General features: G+C 44.1%; 2 protein-coding genes and 1 long non-coding RNA gene across 3 annotated transcripts; 1 reads left to right on the top strand and 2 right to left on the bottom strand.

Annotated features, from left to right (window-relative positions):
* Positions 1-4,049: 4,049 nt before the first annotated feature.
* Positions 4,050-16,474, bottom strand: LOC125747560 (aminoacylase-1A-like). Its single transcript, XM_049022917.1, has 16 exons — positions 16,265-16,474; positions 16,086-16,123; positions 15,475-15,632; positions 14,529-14,593; positions 14,302-14,406; positions 14,077-14,171; positions 13,832-13,908; positions 13,322-13,411; positions 13,056-13,112; positions 12,563-12,636; positions 12,397-12,446; positions 11,616-11,760; positions 11,435-11,503; positions 7,835-7,914; positions 6,339-6,399; positions 4,050-6,023 (listed from the first exon to the last, which is right to left on the bottom strand). The coding sequence occupies exons 3-16, from the start codon at positions 15,605-15,607 to the stop codon at positions 5,859-5,861; spliced, it is 1,266 nt and encodes a 421-aa protein (XP_048878874.1). The 5' UTR covers positions 15,608-15,632; positions 16,086-16,123; positions 16,265-16,474; the 3' UTR covers positions 4,050-5,858.
* A 1,564-nt stretch (positions 16,475-18,038) lies between these two features.
* On the bottom strand, positions 18,039-22,358 carry abhd14a (abhydrolase domain containing 14A). The gene is made up of 4 exons (XM_049022918.1): positions 21,105-22,358; positions 20,519-20,634; positions 19,928-20,163; positions 18,039-19,011 (listed from the first exon to the last, which is right to left on the bottom strand). The coding sequence occupies exons 1-4, from the start codon at positions 21,386-21,388 to the stop codon at positions 18,829-18,831; spliced, it is 819 nt and encodes a 272-aa protein (XP_048878875.1). The 5' UTR covers positions 21,389-22,358; the 3' UTR covers positions 18,039-18,828.
* On the top strand, positions 20,152-21,797 carry LOC125747570 (uncharacterized). The gene is made up of 2 exons (XR_007399337.1): positions 20,152-20,238; positions 20,485-21,797. It is a non-coding gene; the product is annotated as an uncharacterized LOC125747570 (long non-coding RNA).
* Positions 22,359-22,782: the final 424 nt, after the last annotated feature.

Genomic DNA, 22,782 nt, shown 5'->3' with positions numbered 1-22,782 from the left:
GAGGCAGAGGGGGGCTTAGCTTTTTGTCCTTGCGATTATATAAGCGGTAACCTCCGAAAGAGGTGTACAATAAACCACGCGAAGCGCAGACGTCAATGTCCATTTATGTCCAGCACCAGAGAAAAAATTTACTGAACCCGAGGCTGACACACACCTCCAGTCATCCTGCAGTTTAACATGACATAGAACTGTCAAAATATGCTGGGAAAGCGAAACAACTGACGTGCGCCACCCATTAAATCATGAAAAGGCTCAACTGAGGGCAGCGGGTGCCAATGAGTAATGAATAATTAGGCTCGGCTGTTTCCAGGTCTGAATAAAGTGACTGGTTCAGTGCTTTCACCTAACCAGCAATGAGTCACTTTCACACACAAACACCGAATGCCACAACACTGTTCAGAGCTGGCCCTGGAGGGTCTGCGAGACTAAGCGCACCTCCATCTTTGTCAACGGCTGCAGGTTCATCTCTACTCACGTTCTGCTTTCAAGGCAAAATGCTTGTCAGCCAACAGATAAAGCCTAAACAGACCGGGGCAGAAGTGTCTTTCTGCAGAGATGGACCAGTTACCTCAGGAGAAAGATGAGCAGGCATACCGTTCGAAGCTGAACTCTGCTTGTTCTGAATAATGTTATTTGTGAAGGAAAATGTACGGACATGTGGCAGAAATATAATAACCACAGGAGGTCACTGTTTTTGAGGTGTCCATTTCAAGAAAGCAATAAAACCCAGCATAGTATTCCTATTGCCGAGGCTGTTTTTTCAAATTAAACCCTTCTGATATATTATGGTATATTAAGTGAAAAATGAGTAGTTCAATGTTTCTATCACAGGGAAATCATAGTGTGAAGCCTGAGTATGGATCCTGACAGATGGAATTCTCACCTGCACATGCCAAAGAAAATGTCAATGGATGCAGTTAATTTAAAAAAGTTAAATACAATCAGGAAAGCGAGATAAGGCGGTGAATGGCAGTAATGAGAGCAAGATGGAATATTCGAAAGAAACAAAAAAGCTTTCCGATGTATCTGTACTCGTACTTGTGCTACTGGCAAAGAAAGCGTCATTTCATTTCAGTGCAGCTGAAATGACTGATGGTGCTGAAATAGTTAAGAATCCAGATGTCGCCAAGAAGGTTGCTGGTCATATTCCCAAGGGATGAGTGCTTTGCTATTGTTCCCGTCAGAAAGGCACCGGGGCTGGTTTTCATTCAGTGAAATATCCAGCCTTACAGTGTATAAATGGTCACTAAAAATCTGCTACGTGCTAGAATTTGCCTTTAGTACAAGCACCTCCTGAAAAGCTCGATAATACATAACAGACCACAGTGGAACAGCTACAGGTACATTTTCTAGCTTATTCGAGAAACGCCAAACTAGGCCATTTTGATTCAAGCACATTCACTGCATCTGATCCTGGGCCTCCAGAGGTGTCTTGCTGATTCTCCTCCTCCTCCTCCTCCTTCCACTGGGCTGTACCACACCTGAAACAGGGGTGTTCAGGCTGTCGACTGAGCACAGCTCTGTGAGATGGGGGGGGGGGGGGGGGGGGAGGGTGGCGTAGGCAGAGACCAGCGAATCTCAGTGCTGGGGTGACATGTGCTGCCTAATAAACACAACATGGTTTTTCACTGCCTGTAAGCACAGCCTCAGCAATGCTAAATATGTATAACATCTTCATACATAATCAGAGAGCAGGCTGCACACCCATACTAGCCGAGATCCTTGGGATTTACGGTGGCCCTTTCGCACTCCTGCCCGTGTCAACAGGAGGATCTGTGACGTTCTCTGATACATCTAGAATAAGGGATTATGGACCCATGTGTGTCTGTGCGGCTACATGATTTCTGTGGCTGATTTGGTTGAAAAAATACCATTTTTAAAAGACAGACTGCATCATGGCTGATGACTAGTACAGAGATCCCTTTATCAGAGCACCCAAGCCTCAGATACTTTTAATGCATTTTATTGGCTGCTCAGCAGAAAGCATTACAAAGTTGGATTCTGGGTAATGATAGCTGCTCGGAATCATCTGCCTATTCAGACTCCATTAACCTTATAGTCAATGTTTATCTGCATGGCAACAAGAGCAGGGAAACATAATTCCCACCCTCCTTCATCCAGACATTCAGCAGCAGGTTATGAAATATGGAAGCAGCTTTTTGGGGACTAAGTGAGTATTAATCTGGGTATGCTGTTGTGGGAGCTTTAGCTGTAATATTCAGTAAAACTCAGTACACTGCTCATTTGTGGTTTTCTTAACTCATTTCTGGCCCGATTTTTTCAGTGATGTTTTTCCTTCATACCACAGTTTTGGTCTTTACTTCAGCTACATAACCTAGATTCAAAGAAGCTGGAAGCTCAAACGAAATCTAGAATGACCGTGGTCTATGGGCTATCAGTGTTAACACATAACACAAATTTACATGCATTCAAGCAGTCACTGTTGGTTATCCAACACAAACACTGCATTATACATGGCTCTTGAACATTCTCGGATGTTAAAATTCAATCACACAAGGGTTATACAGCCTGGGAAACTTGAGGGGCTTTTAAGTCAACAATCAAATCACTTCATTGCTAGATGCCATCTGCTGAGGAAAACACAGCAACACTGTTAGGGGAACAGATATGCCCCAAATCTCAAGCTATTATTAATAGGGAAAATACATGTGACTATTTCACATCACATACCTCGAGGTCACTAACAAAGATGGATAAACGGAAGCACTGAATGGATTTTAATTCTGTGACCGCAGAGGAGAGGAAACGCAATCAAAACAGACCCCAGTGGGAGTCACCATAGCGACAGAAACCTTTCCTCATGGAGAGACAAAGGGCAAGAACAGCAAACAGAGAGGTGGAGGTGAGGTGGTTCAGTAAGGTTGTACGTTTTAAAAGCAGAACTTAGTCGACTCAGTAAATATCCAGGGTGACATTTATTTTTACGAACACTGCTGTGATACCATTAGGTAATAAAACCTAGAAAGGTAAAAAAAAAAACACATTACTTGTAGGCTTTCATGAATAAGACAAAATCCAATTGTGCATAAAAAGCATTTTTTAATATCCCATGTAGCCAAGCAATAGTTCTGAAGCAGAGTTTCATAATGATGGAGAAGCCAGGGCTGACGACCACACTTGCCTGGACCTACGGTAAAGCATTCATGCTTTGTGGCTTACAAGCATTCACATGGTAGAGCGTGTAGAGGGTGTATCTCTGTCAGCAAGCAGGAAGCTTTTTACTGCCAGCTAAGACGACCCTCACCAAAAATCCAGGCTGATGTCTGACAGCCAAACGCTGCCTCTGTTTTGCGAGTGACTAAGGGGCCGTCCATGGGGGTGCGTGTGTGGGACGGTTATGCATCGTGTTTATCTTGATATGCTGTCTTGTAACTATAAAAAGCCAGGCATAGGGAATGTTTCAGCTGCTCTGCAGAAGGTAGAGCTTATACTGCCTGCATAAGAAAGGAACGAATGACAAAAATATGGAAGGTGAGGTGGATAGAGGGATGTTACTTTTCAAGCAGAAATGTTTAAAAAAATTTTTTTGCTACATCCCATCTTCATGTTATAAGAGGCTACATGCATTCTTCTTATTGACTCCCAGCTTCATCGCTGAAGCATGTACTTCCTGGAGAAATGAAAGGAATGCGACTGCTAATCACATCGTCTCACTTTACGTCTTATTCATGCCTCAAAGTCATCACAGTGGAAAGGTTACCAGGAAAACACAGCTTTCCACGTCTGACCTAAGCTGTCAACCCAGAGTCTTTGTCAGGGGCTGTAGTGTGGTGTAGTGTATGGCACTGCAGCGCCCCCTATGACAGGAACTGGGAGGAACGGGGGCATGGAGCACTGAAAGTTTTACCTTACAAGATACTGCCCATGCGAAGGCAGCTTGCGCTGAACAGCCCATTACAAGCGGCCATATTGCAAGTGCATGCGGCCCAGACTCACCCAAACAATACTTGGGTGTAACTACATGGGTCATTTCCGCTCCAATAATACCCGAGTCCAAGCTTTCCACAAGAAACACAAACAGCCATAAGTGTGTGAAAGCAAATGTTTATTCAAATCATCAGATCAGTGCTATAAAATCAAATGAAACAGTATAATTTATGATGCATAAAAAATTAAATAAGTAACTTTTATCTGAAAGTTACAAAAAAAGTCCCTTGTCTTTAAAAAGGTCAGGAACGCATCAATACCATCTTTTTCAGACCAAGTACCGATACTTGCTTTCCGCTACTCACCGATACCAATTAGGACCGAATGATGTCTAAAAAATAATATGCCATATTTTAATTTAAAAACATTAGAATAAACGATCATTGCTTTTTACTCTGTGGGAAATAATGATCTTCATTATGATTCAAAAACATCACCTCTGAAACTGTCTAAAGCAGAGGTTCGCAAAACCTTCAGAAGGTGTTACACTTTCTGCGTACCACTATTACGACATTATGTTGAATTGTCAAACACAATATACTACATAATATACTTCTGTTTTTTTCACTGCACAAGGGTTATCATTTGACATTTACTTGCTCCGTGCTCGTGTTTGCTGCAGAGTGTAGCCGGTGCAAATTTTGTCATACTCTCTGTGTTTAATTTTTACATCTTTAAGTAGATTATTTGTGTTGTATTGTTTTGTCTCTCCTCTTGATATTTTAGCAGATCACACTTTACAGTCCACATTCCTTTGGTTTTTGTAGATAATTTTGATGTACCATACCACAGAAATTATGTGGTCCCGTTTGTTTCGCTCATTAACGACATCGCTGATATGTCATTACGTAGTGTCTGTTATAGGTATCAGTACACTGTTACGAGAACATGAGTACTGCATTGTTCCCGATATCAATACTAGTATCGGTATCGATGCACCCCTAAAAAAGATACAATAAATATAAGCTTTGGATTATAGCCATGTTATGAGGGTTCATTAACCCCCCAGCACCCAATAATCATGCACATCTGACTCGACTCAGTTAGCCGCCTGCTATAGGTCACATGACAAAGACCGTACTGCCAGGTCTCTCACCACCAGGCGCAGACTGCGGACGGATTTGTCAGGACTCCCAGCAACCGTAGATAGAGTATGAGACTCGAACAAACTACAGTTCGAACTAAATGTCATCGACATTTAGATGACTGGGGTGACTGATGACCCACCAACAGAGGGTGTGAACCCACTCCAAGGCCAAACTGCCAGGCTGGCCTTGAGATGGGCAACATAGCAGCTAGAGGAATGCAAAGTCCTACCAAACCCGAAGTCTCAGCAAAGACTGATCGCACAAAATCTTCCAAGGAGGAGCCTTGATATACACATTTCATCTAAACACTCTGTTGGTTAAACCTTCAGGAAAAAAATATAGTGATTCGAATGAGCGAATCACAGATGTGGATTGAGGAAAACGAAGATTGGGCAAAGAGCCGTGCGACCCTTGTTTGGACTGCAAGGAACACCACGGCGCTCTCGCAACGGCACAAGAATGCTAAGCACAAGCTGGCCAGACACGCCCTGAGTTAGTTGTCAGAGAGGTAGGGAGAAATCAAAGGAAAAAAATGTGAAGAAAGAAGGTAAAGGAAAAGACAATATCAAGCCTGGGACGATATATCGCAATTAAATCACTACTTTGACATAATTAATTTCATCGTAATATACTACTTGTACTGTGGGTTAATCACTCACCAATTCTGCTCTACTGTTTGTCAACAATCATTAATCTCTTATCAGGTGAGAATGACCTCCGGAAACACTATCTATAGCCAAGAAGCACCTTTTGCAAGGGGGAAGAGCGGGCAAGCGAGAGAGAAGTAGGCAAGCAAGTGAGAGTGGCACCAATCTGTGGCACCTAGGCCTCTCCTACAAGATGTGGCACACTGGCCAGGGAGGCCACCAGCTGCTCGTACACCTGGATGCCGCGCAGAAACACATTCTCATTGAGGAACTCGTTGTGGTCGTGTAGCAGGATTGGTGTGTGGTTCATTGGGGAGAATCCGATGGCCGGAAGGCCCACCTGATGCAGGATAGGGAGTGGAAACAGGGAGTGAGCCACGTGACACCTGCTACCTGTGATGTTACCTTTAAACACAATGTTCCTCTCTCTTCCTCCCTTCCTTCTTTGTTTCCAATATCATCCCTTGCTCACACACACACACAGTTGGAAATTGACATGAGCTGGTCTAAAGCCACAAAGGCTGATTAGCACATACCCAAACCCTTAACCTTCTTACCATTAAGATGCAATTAAAATGCGTGTAATTCAACCAAGGGAAACAGCCTGGTTGGACACACTCGGGTACCCGTTACGGATCAGGGGGTGCATACTTACGGCCCGGATAAAACGGCTGTCGGTGGCAGCTGGGAAAATCTCCGTTTTCAGCTTCATGTTCCTGCAGGTGGATCATAGGACTTCAGGACAAAACACAGAACTAGTGCTTCCAAGAACAAAACAAGATAAGGTTTGGTAGTTTATCGATTCATTTTAACGGTATGATAGAGCTTTTTCATTGAACAATTAGATTTAGAGCTGTCACAATTACTCGATTAAATTCGATTACTAAAAACTGCAAGTAAAAATTTTCCTTCTCGAATATTCGGCAATGTGACGGAAGGAAGACGAGCATAGAGTATGGAGGTCCAGGTAATTTAGTTCACATTAAAAGTGAATATCACCAAAAGAACAACTGCAATTCTAGTACAGACCTATATGTTAAAAGATGACATTCGGGAAAATCAATTATACAAGGTTAACTATAGATAAGTGCCATGTAGTCTGGCGGAGTAGCCTAGCCTGTCTTTGTCATCATGTTAACCTAATTATTTAGCTAAATTTCTTTCTACGATTCCCGTAGGCCTATGTCAAAATAATCGTTGCTAACACAAAGGTCAGCCCCGTCACGTAGCTGCATCATCGTACGTGACATTTTCAATTTGAGTCTACACATGCATTTATATGAACATGCATTTAACAATTTTATTAACCTTATGAATATTCTGTACTACGCCAACATATTAAATGTAGCTAAATTTAGGTTTGAAATGAGATAATATACATTTTCGGTAAGATTTCGCTAAGATTTCTTGGGGATCGGAAATCTGAAAGCATGAGTACCACGAGAGATATGTGAGGGTTGGCGGCCCTGCAATACATAATGTACATGGAGAGCTCATGCAAAAGAAGTGGCGGTGAACTTTAGACTGATCTTATTTAATCGACATATACTACATCATTTTGAAAAGAAACCATCATTAACATTAAACATAGATTACTAAGTTTCGTTTCCAGTGACTGAGTTAAAAAACAGTTTTAGCGCTTATTGAAACTTGAACCCAGCAAACTATCGCGGTTTTGGTGATGTGACAGTTGCATGGACATGAAATGCCATGTTGATATTGACATCACACATCGTGCAAGCCTGTCAGGGCAGCAGAAGGGCGTGGTAGGTCGCGGTGTTACTGCACACCACCACTTCGTGTGTGTGGAGTTTGCATGCTCACCCTGCATGGTGGCTTTCATGCAAATCCTATGGTCTCCTTCCACTGTCCAACAACTTAAATGAAGTAGTGTGCTTAAAGTGACCGAATGTGTCGCTGAGTGTGCACCCTGCAGTGGTTGGTTGATTCCTGCCGTGTGCTTTATATAAATGATTACTCAGATGAATAGGTAATTACTTAATTCTTTAATATAATCGATAGTGACATGCCTAAATTAAATATAGCACTACCGAGTGAACTGGACTGCATGTGAACTGTAATATATTCAAGATAATACTGATCAATTGAACAGCAAACTGGGAGAGAAGACTAAGGAGGCTTGACACTCACATGGCTTTGCATGTCATGCTGAAGGCATTCCACCAGGGGTCGCTGTCTGCCGTGGAGGTCACAGACTGGTTCATGTGTTTCTGGGAAAGGGGAATAAAACCTCAACGTAGGCTGAGTACACTCTGACCCAAACAGAATGTCGACACGTTCAGAGGAGGCACAGTAACTGTATGATAACCACTAAATCCCTACCTGCCCCTCTACTTGGCTGAGAGAGATGTACGAGTCTTTGGGACCATCCTCGAGCCAGACAGCAGATGCTGCACTACCACTAGCTGACCCCCAGTACACGCGAGTGGGCAACCAGCCAGGAGCAGCTTCTTCAGAAACCATCAATTAAGCTTGCGCATAACCTACCGCCATTTTATAAGGTCAGAACAGCTGGTCATCCAGGCTCAGGTTCACTTTTTGCTTTTAAGGGCCCGACATGGGTCTTCTCAGGTCTCCTGGCTTCCTCCACACTCATTTTACAAGCTGCTTTTGGATGTTCTTGATCGTTAAGTCTATTCATAACAGTCGTATATGTTAAGCACTCTGGGGCTACTTTTGGCATGGGCCCGATTCTCAAAATGTCTATATAGGTCCACCTCAAAGTTCAATATACAGCTCTGGAAAAAAACGAAAACATTTTAAATCCTGGTTTGATCATGACTCTGCTGGCAGGAGGCTACGCTGAGCAACAGGTTACTTCCAGGATCAAAATTTCTGAGGCAGTAGGAGACACTGGGAACGATCAGAAACCAGCCATGTAAAGGGCAGAATCGACGTTCTAATGCCAGAGATGATCATCGACTGATCCAACAGTTTTTCATGAATCACAGGATGACATCAAATGACCTTCATAAGGAATGGGAAACATTAAGTGCAGGTGTGAAGTGCACTGATGATTGGATGAAAGCAAGAAGCCCTTCAATAACAAGAAAAGGCAAAATCAGCTTACAGTTAGCAAATAAACAAATGAATAAGCATGTGGCTCAGTGGGCTACGCCTGTGTGTCTGTAATCACAAGGTCACTGTCTGTGTCTGTGGGTCCTTGAGCAAGGCCCTTAACCCCCAGCTCCCTGGGCGCCGCCACAGGGGGCTGTTCTTCACAGCCAGCTTACTCTACTAAGAGCAACTTGAGGGAGGCATAAAGACAATTTCCCCTTAGGGATTTATAAAGTTATTATTATATAAATACCCCCCCCCCCAACAAAAGCAGCACTCATAAACTGAGAAGTAAGGGGAACTGAAAATTGTGCTGTGGTCTCTATTTTTTTAACAGCTGTATGTGATGTGCAACTATTTATACTTACAACTCCTGGCAAAAAATATGGAATCACTACTCTTGGAGGATGTTCAGTCAGTTATTTTTCCATGTATTCCAAAAAAGAAAACAAAGATATGACACAAAACTATTTTACCGAACAGCTGAATATTCTGGCTTTGTAAAACATACCTCCAAAAAATAAAATGATATTGTTGCAATTAACGGCACATCTTTTTCTGATCAAGTAGAGGAAAAAATTATGGAATCACCCTGTACTCGTAATTTGCATTTCTGAAACAAATACATGCACAGGTCTAATTAGTCTGCAGTTAAAAGAGAGTGCTTCCAGACCTTAATGAGCTGTTGCACCTGACTGACTGACAGGAAACATGGCCCCTAACAAGAGAGCTGTCAGTTGAAACAATGGAAAGGATTATAAAACTCCTTCAAGAAGGTAAATCAACACAGAGTGTGGCAAAGGATGTTGGTTGTTCCCAGTCAGCTGTGTCTTAAAATTTGGAGCAAGTACAAACAAAATGGGAAGGTTGCAAAAGGGAAACATACACGTAACCCTAGGAAGATGTCAGGACAATATGCCTTGAAAATAGAAAATGTACAATAACACAAATGAAGGGCAAACAGGAGCCAATGTTTGTGACTGAACTGTAAGAAATCGGCTGAGGGAAATGGGATTTAGGTATAGGAAAGCCAAACGTAAACCAAGCAGCAGTCGTGGACTGTGGATGATTGGATGAAAGTGGTATTCAGTGATGAATCCCGAATCTGCATTGGCTAAGGAGATGATGCTGGAACGTTTGTTTGATGCCATCCCAATGAAACATATAAAGACGACTGCCTAAATAAAACAAGCAAATTTCCTCAGTCATTGATGATATGGGGTTGCATGTCAGGTAAAGGACCCGGGCACATGGCAGTCATTACCTCCACAGTAAATGCACAGGTGTACATGGAAATTTTAGACAATTTTCTCATTCCAGCAATCGAAAGTAGGTTTGATGATGATAAGGTCATTTTTCAGGATGATCATGCATCTTGCCACCGAGCAAAGAGCATTTAAACTTTTCTTCAAGAAAAGCATATCAACTCAATGACATGGCCAGCAAAGAGTCCGGATCTCAATACAACTGAAAATTTATGATGGAAATTGAAACAAATGGTACACAACAAGGCTCCATCCCGCAAAGCTGATCTGTCAACTGCTATATGAGAATGCTGGAACCTGATTGATGTAGAATATTGTTTTTCATTAGTTAAATCCATGTCTAAAAGAATTCAAGCTGTCATAAAAGCCAAAGGAAGTGCAACAAAGTACTAGTACTAATTGTGTTCTTTTTTTGTTCTTGATTCCATATTTTTTTCCTCTACTTGATCGGAAAAAAAGATGTGTCATTAATTGCAACAATATCATTTTACTTTTTGGAGGTATGTTTTACAAGGCCAGAATGTTCAGCTGTTAGGTAAAATGGCTTTGTGCCATATCTGTGATTTGTTTTTTGGATTACAAACTGAACTGAACATCCTCCATATTTTTTGCCAGGGGTTGTACAATCAACACCCCATTATCCTTAATTATTTTCAAGTCACGGAGGTCAGTCCTTAGGACTAATGCTAGTTACTCGGTTACCTACAGCGGCACCAGAAGAAAAATGCCTGGCAGCTTTGTTTACATGGTAAATGGACTGCATTTATATAGCGCTTTTCTACTCCTACGAGTACTCAAAGCGCTTTACATTTCATGCCTCACATTCACCCGTCCACGCACAGGTGGCAGAGGCTGCCATGCAAGGCGCCAACCTGCTCACCGGGAGCAATTTGGGGTTCAGTGTCTTGCTCAAGGACACTTTGATGGGGTCAGGCGGAACCAGGGCTCGAACCTGCAACCCTCCGGTTGCCAAACCATAGCACTACCTCCTGGGGCAACATCTTCCCCTGAAACATCATTTAGTTTCTGGGTGTTGGTGTACGTACACAAATAAAAAGTGTCCGGAGCGCTTATGTCTGCTCGCTGGATACTGTGTCTTTGATGAGAAGATGGCAAGCAAAAGAAAAAGTCGTTGCACTTCCATACTTTATAATGTTTGACTCACAACCAAATCGACTTAGGGTGTAGTCATCGTAAACTAACTCCATGGAGGAGTAACTGCATGTTGTGATCATTATTCAAAAAGATGCGCAATAGACTATAGCACTATGGTGCACCAGTAACTGCACCAAAACCACTGAATAAAAATGAAGTATCAGAAGGATCCACATCATGTCAGCATCCTGTCCAGGATATGCAGTTAGAGGACGGATGGATTGATGGATGGATGGCAGGCATTCTGACTGACCTGAGCAAACTTGTACGACACGCCATCTCCGGCTTCCTTGCACCACTGCTTAATCCGTTCTTCAAATTCCTGGAAGAGAAGATGGAGGGCGGACCAGCGGGAAGAGGAAAGAAGAACTATTAAAGATGTACAGTTGGGTGGCGTATGGATAGTTTGGAAGGCACATCAGGCTCACTCGCACCTGCAGGTTCACAGTGGGGGGGATGCGCAGGTCGAAACTGACATCCATTTCGGCAGGCACCATGTTATACGTCAAGCCACCTTTCACCATGGTCATATTGACGGTGGTGACGTCACCCAGAGTGAAACACTCACTGGTGTTAAGCCTGTGAGGGAGACACAGTGCTGAGCTATACTCCAAACAGCACCCCCTGAGAGAGGCAGTTCTAAAACAGGGAGCCAGAGGAACATGTCAGCCACTGCAGGGGACCTGCAGAGATTGTCCAGGCACTGACAAAATATCATGCAACAATTAAGCACACATTAGTGCTAGAGTCCTCTAGGGGTCGCAAGTTTAAAAAAATGCATTACAAGGTTAGCCAATAAGCCAGCTTTTACTCCTGCCACTACCAAACACAAGCTTTAATGGCAATGTTAGCATACTCTCATCCATAACCCTGAAACACACCAAGCCAATTTTCAGCCATCGAAAGCTGTCAGTCTGCCAGAGAGTGTCAGTGATTGTCTAGTTTGTGCCTGTGTGCGGCCCAGCCAGATATGGTCGGTTACCGCTGGCGCCATTTTGACCCGATCCAGCATGTTGAATTGGAATTGAAGCTAATTGGTGACACTGAGCTCTCTGACAGGGCCGTATCAAGTCACCTTTCGTTGTGCCAAGGTGTTTCAGAGCAACAATCGACAAGAGCCAACCATTCGCCAGCCTTGGTTGGCGCTAGTTTTTTGCCGTTGTCTTTGTGTGTACCCAGCTTTCGTCTTACAAAGAGACACAAGGGGCAGCTCACCGCTTCTTCTCCGTTTCTCTGAAATCTAGGAAGGTGTTGATTATTCGGCGCTGAGGAGAGACAGGGGAACAGTGAATTCGACCGAGACTGGGGCAGCTTCCAAATTTTATTGGATCCGTGAAGACCGCCATCATCCTCCTACTCCTCCTCGTCTTCTGGGACTCACCAGTTTCTCAGCCGCTGTGTTCTCCACAAACCTGGATCCGTGGCCTGGGTTCCCTGGACACGTCACAGTGATCCCTGGAGGGACCAGAAAAGGCCAAACCAAGCGTGAGCGCAGGCTCCATGTGGGTGTGTGTACGTGGTGAGACAGCTCACACAGCACCATAAGACAGACCTCGTGATGTTTGCTGTACATAAAAACGGGAAAAACAACTGAACGACTAACATCCTATAGACCCTCCAGTTCTCTGCAGTGTGTGTGATAAGAGGAACACAAGCAAAATGTTACATCCCATCTGCAATCTGCCGGCTGCATTCCAGTAAGGAGACTTTAATGTGTGTCAAATACCAGAAATACTACATTTGTTCAATTTCTTTAATCATTTATAACGCTAAAATGTCACTAAATCGGCTTATGTTATTTATAATGACACTGACGGCATGAATGGACTTGGAAAAGGTACGAGTGTCCGCATATCACACAGACTGACACTTACACCATGGATTTTTCTCTCCATAAAACACGGTGAATGGCTCCCCAGGATTAGCCAAACCTGGAAGGACATGGAAAACAAATGTTCTCTTCTTATGAAATGGTTAAAAATCTAAACACTGATGTGACAGGAAGGACGTATGCAGTCAGATTTTAAGGTTTTTGGCAGATGTGATTAGGTTGTTTATATTTTATGCCCATGCAATGCGATTTGGTTTGGATGTCAAGCAACAAGACCAAGAAGGAGAACAAGGGAAAAAAAAACGTCACCCTCATCCAGCGCGAAGCCAATATTCAGCTTCTTAAACTCAGGATGCTCCACAAATTTCTCCATCCCCTTCTGACCTCCTACCTCCTCATCTGAAAGTAGGAGGGCAGAACCAACAGACAGGAACTTGAGAACAAAATCAGAACAGAACAGAACAGAACACTCGGGGCCCTTTGTAATGTTCATGCAGGTCTCCAGTAGCCTATACTTGACTGACCACAATTCCAGCCTCGTAAATGTGTCGGATGAAAGCAAGGAACTAGTTCTGGGGTCTTGGCTTTGATATAGCCCTGCACTTGTATCCTAGGAAAGGCAAAAACTCTTGAACGCCACTTCAATTGTTGGAATTTAAAAATTCGAAATGGGTGAATCAATAAAAAGACTAGCTGAGGGAAAGATTAACCATTCACAAACCGGCTGACAATCAGATTAACCAATAACAGACTAAACGGCAGCTTGATTAACCAATAACATTTACTGAGGACTGGCTTTAGCAGCGAGAGGGATCGCACCTGGAACGAACATCATGTGGACAGTGCGAGACAGGGTCTTCCCCTGGGATTTCAGTCTGCGAATGGCTTCGATGTACCTGAAGGAAGACAAAGGCAGGACTCTCACAGTGCTGTCAAGACCACCAGAGCTCATGTGATCGGTGAGCGCAGTTATAAAGGAAGCAACTGGGGTTGAAAAGGGGCACTGATGTATTTAACAGAGGTAGAAAAGAAACAGCTACGGTGGTCTGTGATGCCTCACTCACTGTATGGTCACGCACTTCATGTCCTGGGTCCCCCGGCCATAAATGTTTCCATTCTCATCTTTGACTGCAGCAAAAGCATCATACCTCCAATGCTCCTGAGGAACATAAAGATGGGCAGAGAAGCAGCTTTGCATAAAAATGTTACATTTCCCTACTTCTTAAGTTCTCTTAAATCTGTCCATAAAATATACTCGGGCACTGCGTGAAAAACTATGGGGACCTTACCTGGTACACCGGTACAACATCTGTGTGGGAGTTAAGCAGGACTGACTTGAGAAGAGGGTTGGCGCCAGTCCACGTTATGATGGCTATTACCCTCCCTGGGCAGACCTGTGAAATCCCACATGCACCAGTCATATATCCTTACGCACTGTTGCCCATGTAAGGTATCACGCCAACAGCAGTAGGAGGTTATAGACGGAAGCTGGTTGATCACTGGGCTGGTACAGTACCTCCACCTTCTTTATGGGAAGCTCCAGTTCCAGGGCTATACGGTCCAGGAACTGCAGAGCAGCATCTGCAAAGAAGTGAGGGTCGGAGGTCAACGCAAAGTGAGACTCTTGCACTGAGCTAGAGGCAGTGTTCAGTGCATTAACAAAACAATGGCTAACGGAACAATGTTTTCCACAAACACTAGCATCATCTTAGCATCTTAGCTGACAACAGAACAATTACTAAATGCAATCCATTCCTTTGCTCCACAATGAAACCTGAATGTGCATCACAGATATATTAAAATTGGCATTTCACTACCATTATTCAGAACGCTATGAAAAATATAGGCTTCAAAAGTTCACTGAAAATGACCATAAAGTTCAATATTGAGTGAGAAAACTAAATTAAAATTATTTCCATAATCTGATTACAGTGCAGGTACAGTGGAAAAACTACAAGCATATACAATCAGAACAAATCCCTTTAAATGGTTGTGTGCCTGAAAATCCCTATCTAAACGTTTTGTTCCAGTCAACGCCTTAAGAAAAACAGCCGACAGAACATGAAATGTCTTTTAGCACAAATGAAAACAAATACATGATTGTTGTATACATAAACCTATTTACGATGGGGAAAGTTAGTATATTTAATAAACAAAATGCATCTAATTGTTTAAAGCCTAGGAGTATTTAATTCACAACTGAAATAATGGTTTAGTGATGAGCGAAATTTAAAAATGTGTTTTTTTTTTTACTTTAGTCTTCTTCTCAGCAGTCATTCACCTCCACAAACATTTCTCACAAGGGCCATTTCCCTATGTTATTACACTGGAGTTTTCACAGTTTAACTATATGGTCAGTTATTCTTCATCTTTCGAGACACTTTCATGCTCAGTGGTGCTCTGGTGCAGCATTAAGGAGCCTCTGAACTGCCATTAGTGATAAACCCCACAGACCCCCCTACCATAGTCAGGCTCCGGGTGGACGGTTCTCAGCCGCAGGTACTGCCTGAAGAGGGTGACAGCAGGGTCCTCCGACCTCACGGGACCAGCCTGGCCACCACCCACTCCGCTTGGCTCATCCTTGTCTGGCAGCATGCTGTGTGTGTGTGGTTCACGCACACTGTGGAAGAGAAAGTATAACACTAATTCTGTTTCTCCAATGGAACTGGAACAAGCAGACTAAATGCACACACAGACTGCAACTAGTGTTATATCCTCTGTACCTATATGGACACAACACATACACAGTTACAGTCTGAAAAAAATAGCTTAAGCAGATCCCCCTCCTTCTCTCCCCACCCCGGATTGCCTAACCACGCCTGAGGTTATGTGACACACATATACATAAATGTCAAGCATAACAGACGTAATGCATTAATAAAAACAATAAATTACAGAGGACCATCACGAGAACAATCTATTCCTTCCCCTCAGACGTCCTCGCAACTACAAACGACTGCTTTAATAACTACTTAGTTATCCTGACATGGGGAAAGAAAAACATAAAAACAGCTTGTAAACAAGATACTATGACTCAAGCGACCCATCGCGAAGCAGGCAGGTATATACGTACAGGTATGGGCTCTTTCACCTGAGGGACGCTCCTCCGAGCTGTCAGCGAAAGGACAAGTGCACAAATATCACCAGGAGCCCAGCTGCACGGCTTCCAGGACGGAGGCATAAGCCAAAAATAGGCGCGTGTAGCGGTCCGGCACTGTCACAGTCACAGTTGACTGTCAATAGCTAAGCTACCTGTTCCCCAGGGTACGGAGCTGCGGATCAAATGACGAGCAGAGCTCCGGAAAAAAGCGGCCCCGGCGGCAGCTGCAGAAGGAGAAACGATCAGACGGTTGTCCAGTCCAGATGTACCTTGTCTCGCAGTACAAGAGGGGCAAACTTCACTTTTTTCAAATCACGCTACTTCCTTTTCCTTCGGTATATTTAATTGGTAGGAGTCGTCCTAGCGATGCACAACACCGCCATCTAGCGTCCGGAGTGAAAATGCAGTGATAAACATAGAAACTGCTTTACATTCCAGCTTTATAAAACCATCACGGCAGTACGATTTTGGTGCCCACGTTAACGGGGAAAGAGAACTCGCATTACAAATTACACAAGGTTTTCCTTAACCATCGCACGGCTGGCAGTAGGTCTAAAGGCATAGAAACCTCAACTGATAGAGGGTTTCGTAATATTTTTTGGTTACCGATACCTGCGCTGACTAACATAAAACAACGCCAAATCAACAAAAGAGGCGAAATGAAAATGCGTTTCATATTCCTTAATGATAATTATATTTTCTAACAGAAATATATGATGATATGTGAAATGGGATGTGGAAATAAAGAGGAAAAGAATTACAATGGCAAAATAATTAGTAGCAATATTATTCTTTAGTTTTTACATAACCCATCATACTCTCCTATTGGACCCACATATACAGCTAAGAGCAAAGCTTGGGGTCAGAGTCCAAGGTCAGTGATTTATCCAGCACACCAAGAGCAGATTCAGAAGGGTGATATGATCACACCACCCACAGACTTTGAACCAGCAAACTTCCAGTCATGGTCCAAACTTGCAGAGTCACACCCAACAATATCTGTAAGGCAAACAAAACCATATAATCACTAATTCCGTTAAGAAAGCACATGACCATGCATTACCCTTCAATGAGTTTGCAAATTAAAAATTGGCTAATTCCTTGTGACAGTTATGCTGACATGTAGCACAGAGTTGGTGTTGACAAAGATCATTCGAACACACCTTCTACACGTGCTTAAATAGTTCATTAGGTGTTTGTGCGTCTTTCAACTTATTAGCCACAGCCCCCCCCCCTTTTTTTATTGGTCTCCCAGTTTCCTGGAAAGCAAAATAGAAAGTACATTTCTGTGGAATGACACTGGTGTTTGCCCACATTTTACAGTGATACTGTTAAGATGCATTGTATGCATTAATTTATAACACTATTATACCCAGACATTACAACAGGGGTGGCCAGTGATTGGCTGAAGAGTCCTCACTCCTGGGTATGAACAACGGACCTAAAGGTTACACACACACACACACACACACACACACACACACACACAGGACCTTCGTGGATAAGATTAGTCACCGCTGTATTACAAGAATTTTAACCTTACCTGCTAAAGCGAACTTGGAGCACCACACATCTCAAAGAGAAACAAAGAAACTGCAAGTGTCACGGTTTGTGTCAGTCGGTAATTACATATACTGACAAAAACAAGCACGCGTTCAAAGTAATGGGGGAACAGGTAATACTCAGTCCTCACAAGACTTACCCCAATACTTACTGTAATATCCAAGACAAGCATGAAATCAAACCACTTCAAATCAGCAAAGAGACAGCGATATACAAGAAAAGGAACATCACACAAAACATGCCGTCTGTAGTCAGTCTTTGCCTTGATTCAAAGATGGATTTCTAATGGACTAAACATCTTGCTGCCATAGCTTATGAAAGCACGACAGATAGCTGTAAATGAAAAATGCACACACTATTCAGATACTTACAATATTAATTTAATGGTGAAAAATGCCAAAAAAATACAGCAAAAGATGTCCAATGCAACCCCTATTTATATATATATATCTGTATTGAACATAAATACAAATAAATAGTGGTCATACAGTATAAGCCAAATATTCCATTACACATTCTGTCTGCCTATTATTTCTTGGCAAATAAGGTTATTTGTAAAAATGTGAAAAATGAGAAACCAGACATGTCAACAGCCCTACTGTATCAATAAGAAAGCACTGCAATAATTCTTACATTTAAGTCGTGCACTTTAAACTCTGTAACTGTACAACAAAGCTACTCTGCAACAGCAGGTAATTTCTAAACGAGATTCCAAGTACAGTAAACACAAAGACAACACTGGAAGGTTTACCAAGACCGCAACTGTTGATTTGAAGCTTATTACAAACCAGAGTCTAGAGGAAGGACAGAATCTTTACACCCAAACCTGAGAACACATCTTTCCTTTGGCTTCTCTCACTACGGCATGGGATGCAGGAATTTACTTGTAAGAGGCAAGCAGGATGGGTGCTTGCATCACACAGCCCCTTTGTGTCTTTCAGCTTCCAGGTATATTTGAATCCCAGAATTTCCAGGTACACTGCTCTCCGACTGGGGCCACCACCTCATGGTCAATCCAATGACCATACTCACCTCATAGCCAATAAGCTCCATATGCCACCCCCATCACCCAATCGCAAAGCCAATCAGAAAGTCCAAATCCACCCCCCTAAAACCCCGCCTGGCATCGTTCTCTGGTCTTCAGTTTCCTCTCTCACTCCAGCTTGCTGAGGAAGTCCAGCAGGGCCTGGTGAAACTCCCTGGGCTTGTCCAGATAGCAGGCATGGCCTGCCCCCACCAGCCGCACCGTCGAGCTCCGGGGAAGCTGACTCAGATTCTTGTAGGACTGAGCTCCCAGGTTGGTGTCTTGCTCCCCGTAGACAATCAGGGTTGGAGTCTGTCCCAGGGGTTGGAGCAAAGCATTGCTTTAAAGTGACACATCTGAGGACTTCCTCAAGAACAAACTGTGCTATTACCAAAAGTCAGAATATTAACATATTTTTATGTACTCCAATTCTTGCATTATGACTGAAGCGGTTTGAAGTGTCACACGTCTAAATCTTTCAGATGTTTTGTATAAGAACAATCCCTTGGCAAACAGATAAAATGAAGAAATGTCTAAGGCTGTGCATCACCAGAGGTTGGAGTCCCACAGCTCCCTAACCCCCAACCAAACTCATTAAAGGAACTTATTCTGAGATATGATGCATGTTCCACACACAAATTTATGTTGAATATAGAAAGTTTGGAAAACCATCAAACAAATGTTTAAACGGCATATGCAATGTAGGGTTACCAGGAAGGATAAGGCAGAATTACAGCCTGGATGGGATGCCAGTCCATCACGTCGTTTACACAAACACACACGCTAAGGGCAAATTCAAGTGTTAATTTATCCTAACATCTTGGGTGTTTCTCAATACAAAGAACATGCTTGTGTTCTTGCCAAGAGCATTCTTGCCAGCCTGCCTCCCAACAACGGACACGGGATGCAATGAATCATGGGACGGTTCTCGTGGTGAGGATGCAACGGATGTATCCTTCATATTTTTACTGTTCTCCATACTTCTGTCCTTGAGTACTTGAACTCTACTTCAGCAATGGAAGATGACATCAAACAGGTACACAAGAACACAAGTATGGTGAAGTACGGATATTGACAGCCCCCCCCCCCCCCATGTCTCTGAACTAAGGGAGGAACCCTCAGGCAATAGTACAATAAAGGACGTGCTGAGGTCACCAACATGGGACAGCAGCTTGAGGTCATCGACGTGAGACTGCAGCCAATGTGACACATGAGACGTGACAGTCACCTGGATGGCCTGGTACTGCTGCGATGAGAAGTTGCGCGTGCCCACGGGCGCAATGGGCACAAAGCCGCGGAGCTGCGTGCCACGCTGCACCAGGAAGGGCAGGGAAAATCGGCCGCTCATGGAGGGGCTCAGGAGCACAGGCGCACGCACACCCAGCGCTTCCAGGAAGCGCTGCAGCAGGGCCACGCGTTGCTCGTCCGTCTTCAGTGCCTCAGAGTCGGGGGAGTTTCCGAAACCTGCAGGATGAATAGAAGCAGGCTTAACTTGTGAGGACCGGTGACACACTCCACACACATGAGCTCGGGGGATGGGTGAGTCTTTGGGCTTTTTGGCAAAGGATGTTTCCTAGTGAAATAAATAGTTATACCTACAGAATTTCAGCACATGAGCTATGCATTATATTTGTTTTGAACCACCAGACTCAACCCTTTTTGGCCCCAAGGAAAGTACTTATTAAGCATCATATTAACTTTAGCATTTTGTCTGCAATCCACGTTTTAATATATTTTTTCGTTTTCATCTATATAGAATGTGATGGTAAATACTTTGCTGTACAGGCGGCTTGGCGACCAAACCAGGCGCAGCCCTCACCGGGAAGATCCAGCGCCAGGGCCTGGTACCCGTTAACGGCCAGCAGCGCCAGGGTGCCCAGGTCCTCCCAGTTTTTGGAGGTGAAAGCCTGGCCATGCAGAAGAACCACCTGCAGCCTGAGAAAGGTGGAGAAGCGAGTCGGTACCGAGCGCATCGTTTTAAAAATGCATTTTTATCCGCTTCAGCGAGCTTTGTTTACCGAAGGGAGACAATTCATAAAGATGACGTCGTGGTTAGTTATCGTTCAGAGCGCTTCCTCGCGCCGTTCGGTCAGTAAACGTAACCCTGGCAACAATTCGATAAAGGGACTCACAGGACAAACATGTACACATGGAACTAGGAATTAAGTGTAGCACGACGAATGCATATGAACATTAAGTATTTGAAGGAAGTGGTAAGGCGTCTAGTTGGCAGTTTCACATGGATTTCTTTTATCAAGATCATTATCATTTTAGCAAAAATAATCAGCCATCATGTGTAATATACACGCATACATACAGAGATGCTGCACAACACTGTTACAGCTTAGAAACGGTAAAGGCAGAAAGCGAAGATGAGAGATGCGAAGCCCGAAACCCGGCCTCACCTGGGCAGTATCTGTCTCCCCGCGGCGTCCACTGGCAGCGCCTCCCTGAAGAAGAGTGGCGGGTCGCCGGGCAGCTGCCCTGTGCGGACGGTCACGTTGACGGCCGGCGGAGGCGCGAGGGAAGACGGGCCGGCGGCAGCCAGCCTCTCCCGCAGCCCGACTCGCTGAACGTCCAGGGACGGCTCCATGCTGCCCTGGCGGATTGCGGGCAGCAGCAGGTACAGCAGAAGAGTGGCGAGCAGCACCAGGCCGAGTACTACCAGCCGGTTGCGCAGAAAGTTCATAGTTAAAATGCCGCTTATCTCGTATAAAAAATAAATACAACCGTAGTAATGGGAGGAAACAAACGGACAATATCAGCTTTTGAAGGCGGACGAATCGTGTTTTTTTTTTTTTTTACGTGAGCAGATCCATTGGCGCGCCGCTCGATGTTAATTATCTAACAGCGTCCGAAACTCCGTCGCCATAACCGGCCAGCCGTCTGCCGCGGCCGCTACTAATGCCGCCATGTCGGCCGCGTCGACAATTAACGCTCTCGGCAGCTACCGCACCCTGCGTTCGCTAATCCGCCGGACAACGGCGGTGCCCACCCGCAGGGTCAGCCTGCTCAAGCGCGGCGAAGATCCGGAGCACGTCACCGAGCCGGCGCCCGTCACAGCGCAGCCTGCCGGGAAGCTACGGCGGCGCTAGCGTGGTGTCCTGTGGCTGGTGTCGGTGCCCCTAAATCCGCACTCAACCACTATCTAATAAATTAATCGCTAATCAAACGATCTGTGATTATTGCTGAACATTTTACCCAACCCTGAAGACATATCTTTTATCCGCAGCAAAATTTAATACTTTAGGTCTTTGTTGAATGGAGAAAGTTCGACGAATTCTGGGTAGTGAGTGTTTAAGATGTACAATAAAGTAACATTTCCTTACTTTATGTGCTCCTAAGTAAAGCAAACTAAACGATGACTTTCCCCAGTTATGTTACTTTTGTACTACATGACTTGTTAGACTGGAAAAGCATATGTTAAACTTCAGATGGAAGCTCACAGGCAGTTTCAATTACATCTCGTTGTTAATTATATAGTCTTCTGTTCTTTCCTCCAAGAATCTATCCCCCTGGATTCCCAGAGCTGGAAGATAGGAAATCTGAATGACTGAAGGGAGACCCATCATTGATATTTTAAGAGATCCAGAATTAAGTAAGGAATACAGGAGCTATGTTATCAAGTATAGCGAGGGACAGCGCTACTGCTTCATGAGCGAGGAGCTCTGAATGCAAGCAAGACACCTAACAAAAGCTTCTGATTCACCTGCATCTTTTAGAGACTTTTATTAACTTCTAACTGATCTCACCAGCTTGCTGCAGGAAAACCTCTGTTGGCTGGCAAGTGGAGCCTCTTTGGAGACAATGCCTCCAATTGGAGGTAATCAGTAACTGTTCCATGCAAGTCCCATCATAGCTGACATCTGCTTTAACTGCACCCAGGGCCGGAATGTTCCTCATGAGAAGTCAGGCTGTGATAGACGCTGCATGATACACTGTCGCAGTGGATGGGGCGATCAGCGAGGCCCAGCTCCAGGTCTCGGTAACAGGGTGGGCCAGGAAGATTTTTTTTATTTATTTTTTGGGGGGGGGGCAATTACATATAAAAAAAGAAATGGCTGTTTGAGACATGAGTCCTAT

The sequence above is a fragment of the Brienomyrus brachyistius genome, chromosome 8 (genome assembly GCF_023856365.1).
Source record: "Brienomyrus brachyistius isolate T26 chromosome 8, BBRACH_0.4, whole genome shotgun sequence".
Taxonomy (NCBI): Eukaryota; Metazoa; Chordata; class Actinopteri; order Osteoglossiformes; family Mormyridae; genus Brienomyrus; species Brienomyrus brachyistius.
This window is presented reverse-complemented; position numbering and strand designations above follow the sequence as displayed.

What these genes read in the sequence shown, in the direction of transcription:
- LOC125747560 (XM_049022917.1), bottom strand. Translation starts at nt 15,607, where the DNA reads ATGCTGCCAGACAAGGATGAGCCAAGCGGAGTGGGTGGTGGCCAGGCT. An exon ending in ATGTTGTACCGGTGTACCAG is followed by an intron (nt 14,172 to 14,301) that starts GTAAGGTCCCCA and finishes TATGTTCCTCAG; the next exon opens with GAGCATTGGAGGTATGATGC. An exon ending in AGCATGACATGCAAAGCCAT is followed by an intron (nt 6,400 to 7,834) that starts GTGAGTGTCAAG and finishes ATCCACCTGCAG; the next exon opens with GAACATGAAGCTGAAAACGG.
- abhd14a (XM_049022918.1), bottom strand. Translation starts at nt 21,388, where the DNA reads ATGAACTTTCTGCGCAACCGGCTGGTAGTACTCGGCCTGGTGCTGCTC. An exon ending in CCTGGCGCTGGATCTTCCCG is followed by an intron (nt 20,164 to 20,518) that starts GTGAGGGCTGCG and finishes TTCATCCTGCAG; the next exon opens with GTTTCGGAAACTCCCCCGAC. An exon ending in AGCAGTACCAGGCCATCCAG is followed by an intron (nt 19,012 to 19,927) that starts GTGACTGTCACG and finishes CCCCTGGGACAG; the next exon opens with ACTCCAACCCTGATTGTCTA.